Here is a 4,938-nt window from a genome sequence, read left to right as displayed (position 1 = left end):
CTGGTCAAAGTGGACGAGTCTTTCTCTTGCCGCCTTCTAACGTATTTATAAAAGAAAGACCCCCACTTTCCTCCAATTACAAGCATGCCATTGCTAATAAAATCCAAATGGTTATAAATGTTCTGTCCTATCTTACTATGGACGGTCTACATGGCTATACGACCAGTCAACAGGCAAAGTTAGGTCAATCAAATCTCGACCGTCCATCGTTCTGGGTCCCTCTAGACTAGCCACATGTGGGCTCAATGTCCCACATCAGCTTCTTGAGAATTTAGGTATTGCCTATTAGTTGAATATGATTCTAACCATTAAATTCTAGGATGCTTTGAAAAGAAATAATAGAAACCTATCTTCCTTTTGCAGCTTTGCCACATCATAGTAAGGCTTGCCAAACTAAAACTTGGAGATGTTAATTGTTCAAACAGAACTTTGGCTTTACTAATCTCCAATTATTCATTGTGGGATGGAATGATGGATCCATTTAATATCATTTAAGCCTCATTTGCTCCTTGTCTCCTTGGTAAATCATTTATATGTATTTATTCATGTTCGTTTTATCATCAATTTTATCTACGGTTTTTTAAATTGGACCGGATAAAGAATTATTTTGAGTCCGGTTCTCAGGTTGGAATGGTCCAACCATTCAGCTTGAATGAATGGCTCATTCTGACTTAAAAAAATAATAAAAATAATAAAAAATGGTCAAAAACCTTTGTTCGGGTCAATGGTTCAACAGCTTAACCACTCGGCCAATGGGTCATTGATTAAATCAGTGGTTTTTGGCAAAAATGATTTTAGGGTGAAACAGAACCTATTATCTGATTGGTTCCTGAGTTTTCTGGTCCAACCGTTCAGTCTGATCCGAATTAAAAATTTAAGATTTTATCTAGATAAATTAAAACAATTGGCCATTTTTATCCATAAATTTTATTATTAGAGGAGAATTTTATAAAATTAAGTTTTGGTAACTTTTGCCCACCACTTACGATACTTGTAGAGAAATCGATTTACCAATATATGAATCGGGAAAACCCCTCTATTTATCGAGAAAGGAACGGGGCCTTAGAGGAAAGGCAAATGGCAAGTTTCAGGTCTCTAACCAAGCTTTTGACTCCCTTTGCTTAACTGATACAGTACTGGACCACCCCCCAGATGGCCAGATCCCTAGATACCTTCTTCATTCAAAAAATCTGTCCTACTTGTTTGCTTATCAAAAAAAAAAAAAAAATCTTGCCCCCAAGAATACGTTTCAATTAATTTGGTAATTCAATGGAAGACCAGGGGCTGTTTGACAATTCAAAGTCCAAGCACTCTATGGCCCTTATCAAATTTAAAAGTAAAATAATCACCCCCACAACAAGTCCATTCTCTTCACATCTCCGATTAATCCCGTCTTGTTGCAATTCCCAGTAATAGATATCCTCAAGGAGGGAGTGATTCCTCAAACAACCATGGATACAGAACCAGAGGAGCTCCAGTTCCTGGGGTTTTTTGGCATCTACAGAGAAGCCTACAAGATTATCTGCTCATGGTCGAAGATCTTCACCAAGATCACCTTATCTCTCATCCTCCCTCTCTCCTTCATCTTCTTAGCTCATATCCAGATATCCGAATTCCTCTTCGCAAAGATCCTCCGCAACGAGGACTCCTTAGACACCACCCCAGTTGACAGCCCCAGATACAACCTCATCCTCGACCGCCTCTCCTCCGAATGGACCGCCTTCTGGTTATTCAAGGCCGCCTACCTCCTCATCGTCCTCATCTTCTCCCTCCTCTCGACGTCGGCCGTTGTCTACACGGTTGCCTGCGTTTACACCGCCAAGGAAATCACCTTCAGGAAGATCATGAGCGTTGTCCCCAAGGTCTGGAAAAGGCTCATGGTCACCTTCTTGTGGAACTTCATCATCGTTTTTGCTTACAACATGATCGCGCTGCTAATCGTCATCCTGATTGCCTTCGCTGTCGGACCGGCCGGTGCTGCCGGAATGGCGGTTCTACTGGTTCTTCTGGTTGTCTACTTGGTTGGGTTGGTTTACATCACCGTCGTGTGGCACCTGGCGAGCGTGGTATCTGTGCTGGAAGACAGTTATGGGATTCAAGCCATGATCAAGAGCAAAGCCTTGATCAAGGGCAAGATGTGGGTGGCTAGTGCAATCGTCCTGTTGTTTAATCTGGCATTTTTGTTAATTCAGATTGCATTTGAGAAGCTGGTTGTACATGGGTGGTCATTGGGTGCGGCGAGCAGAGTTGGGTATGGAATCGTCTGTGTCATGTTGCTCTTCTTCTTGATTCTCCTGGGTCTGGTCGTCCAAACTGTGATCTACTTCGTCTGCAAGTCGTATCACCATGAGAACATAGATAAGTCCTGCTTGGCGGATCATCTTGAAGTTTACCTTGGAGAGTATGTACCTCTCAAGGGGAAGGATGTCCAGTTGGAGCAATATTACGTTTGATCTGAAACTCAGTACATATAAATTGTACTCTTCAACCTTATGCCATACCTGCAGTCATGGATGATGAATGTGTATTAATCTACTAGTTGGAAAGTAATTTCGGAGTTCATTGGCTTTTTTTTTGTCTTTTCATCATCCTCTTCTACACTTTTGAGTGATTATTTTGGTAGTTATTGTATATCAAATTGATGAATAAATTAAATTTGGGGTCTGTTTGTTTTGCAGTCAGAATCAAATTAGAATCAAAATCAAAAATTTCCAAAATCAAAATTAGAATAGTCTATTTTCATAGTCTATTTGGTTCAGATAAGAATGAGAATGAGAATTAAAATCAGCAGAAATAGGATTTCATTCCCGATAAAAAAGCAAGGAATGACATTCTCTCAAATAATAATGAGATTCTGAAACTAATTAATTGGAATTGGAATAACCCTCTGATTCCAATTCTAAATCCCTATTCCCACGAACCAAATGGGGCCTTCAATTTATTAGACCCTGTAATGACTACAAAAGAGGATTGGTACATGGATACGAAAGGACTGGGCTTATATTGAGACTACCTTTCTGAAGGTTAGTTTGTCTTATCTTGAACCTAAAATGAGGTATACATAATAAATAGGCTTGGCTAAACTAAGCTTGGCTTCGGTTAGTAAAGCCTTACCTTTGCTATGCTTAACCCGGCGAGTCCTTCTGGGTCTTGAGTTGTGAACTAAAGAATGGTATTGAATTTACAATAGGGTTGAGATAAATCTTGTAGTGGTATATATATATTTGATCACTTGGTGTTTCATGACTGTCTGAAATCAACCCACACTTTCTAGATAGTGTCTTATCCCTGCTCTGAAATAAGTAATATTCTTAAACAACTTCATCTTTGATTCAGACAGGAATTGTAATTCTTCATGATCAGAATCAGAATGGTCTATTTCCATAGTTTGTTTGATTCAGACAGGAATTGGAATCAGCTGAAATGGGATTTTATTCCCAAAAGAGGGGAAGGGAATGACCATTCTTTCAAATGGAGAAATGTCATTCCACCAGGAATGGAAATGGGGGTTCTGTTCTGCCCAACCAAACATTGGTATCGGAATCGCCCATTTAGATTCTGATTACAGACCCCTATTCCCATGAATCAAACAGGACCTTAAATTTACCTGACTTTTTGATACATTTCCAGACACATTTTTTATAAGCGTAAATTACAAAAACTCCCCATGTACTATGGGATTTGTGACAAAGACCCCCCTGTACTTTGTTTTGTGACAAAGACCCCCTGTACTATGATCGTGAGACAAAGAACCCTGTTAAATTATCAAAATACCCCACTAAACTTTTTCTATTTTCTTTTTTTACCCTTTTTTCTCTTAAAACCTATTTAACCCACCTGAGTTGGATCCGATGCCAACCCTGCCTGAATCAGTGCCCAACCCAGAAAACCCAGTTCCAAAATTATAGTTCAACCTCTTATCAGCAGCCCGAGAAGCAGAAGCAGGAAAGAGATGATGATCTTTGCTGCTGGCAGCCTCCTCCTTGACATAAGTGGGAATCGGGATTTGGCCCGACTCAATTGCACCTACATCCTCGACCAAAACTTCGTAGTGTTTCTTCAGTTCATCTACAGTCTTACTTGGAACCATGGAAGCAATCTTCTCCCATCGGTCTTTTGAGTCGTCAGCAGCCCAGTGCATCCCAATTGCAGTCTAGAACGCCTTCTCCTCCTCTCTACTCCATCCTCCTACACTAGCCATGCTCGTTCGTCTAGTATTGTTCCAATCAACCTCAATCTATACCAAACAACGACGATGACAGATTAATTACAAGAATCCAGTTTCTTTCGCTAGCGTGGTTATTTGACTCTGTTGGGACTCAAGGAGGGAAGAATAAAGCAAGGTGCGGAGGATAGCTGGATAGGGAGATGGGTATCAATGGAGGTAAAGTTTTTAAGGGCCACTTGGAAATTGAATGGATGGATCAGTTGTCATGTTCAGACAATACATATATATTCTCTCTCTTGTGACTCTTTTTTCACTTACATAGACATAGTAATAATGGAGTGTGTAAAGGGGTGACTGGTGAGGAGAAGACGAGAGCCAGAGAATCTTTCCAACAATCCAACTACCGCCCGTCGCTTGGATTCACAGCCATGATCCAATCAGCCAAAGCCTTTTATAAATTTGTGAATGTTTGGCTCCTCCTCTCAGTCACAAATCAGAGATGTGTTTTTATAAATTTGTGAATGTTTGACTCCTCCTCTCAACAGTCACAAATCAGAGATGGGTTAGTATCATAATGAACTCTGATCATGGTTGTTGTTGTTGTAACTCTATATAATCATCAGATGAATTATAATTTTGGAGCAATTAATTCAGGGTTGGCATCGGACCCAACTCAAGCTACTTCCGATGTTGATGTTCACCCAGAAATTTTGTTTTGGTGTGCCCAGTCCGATTTTTCTCCATCTGCAAGGAACGGAAAACAGAGGAAA

At 40.3% G+C, this 4,938-nt stretch overlaps 1 protein-coding gene across 1 annotated transcript; it reads left to right on the top strand.

Annotated features, from left to right (window-relative positions):
- Positions 1–1,451: 1,451 nt before the first annotated feature.
- Positions 1,452–2,453, top strand: LOC148876104 (uncharacterized). The gene has a single exon (XM_088966369.1). The coding sequence runs from the start codon at positions 1,452–1,454 to the stop codon at positions 2,451–2,453; it is 1,002 nt and encodes a 333-aa protein (XP_088822495.1).
- Positions 2,454–4,938: the final 2,485 nt, after the last annotated feature.

The sequence above is a fragment of the Nelumbo lutea genome, chromosome 1 (genome assembly GCF_056320005.1).
Source record: "Nelumbo lutea isolate HS-2025 chromosome 1, American lotus-T2T, whole genome shotgun sequence".
Classification (NCBI taxonomy): domain Eukaryota; kingdom Viridiplantae; phylum Streptophyta; class Magnoliopsida; order Proteales; family Nelumbonaceae; genus Nelumbo; species Nelumbo lutea.
This window is presented reverse-complemented; position numbering and strand designations above follow the sequence as displayed.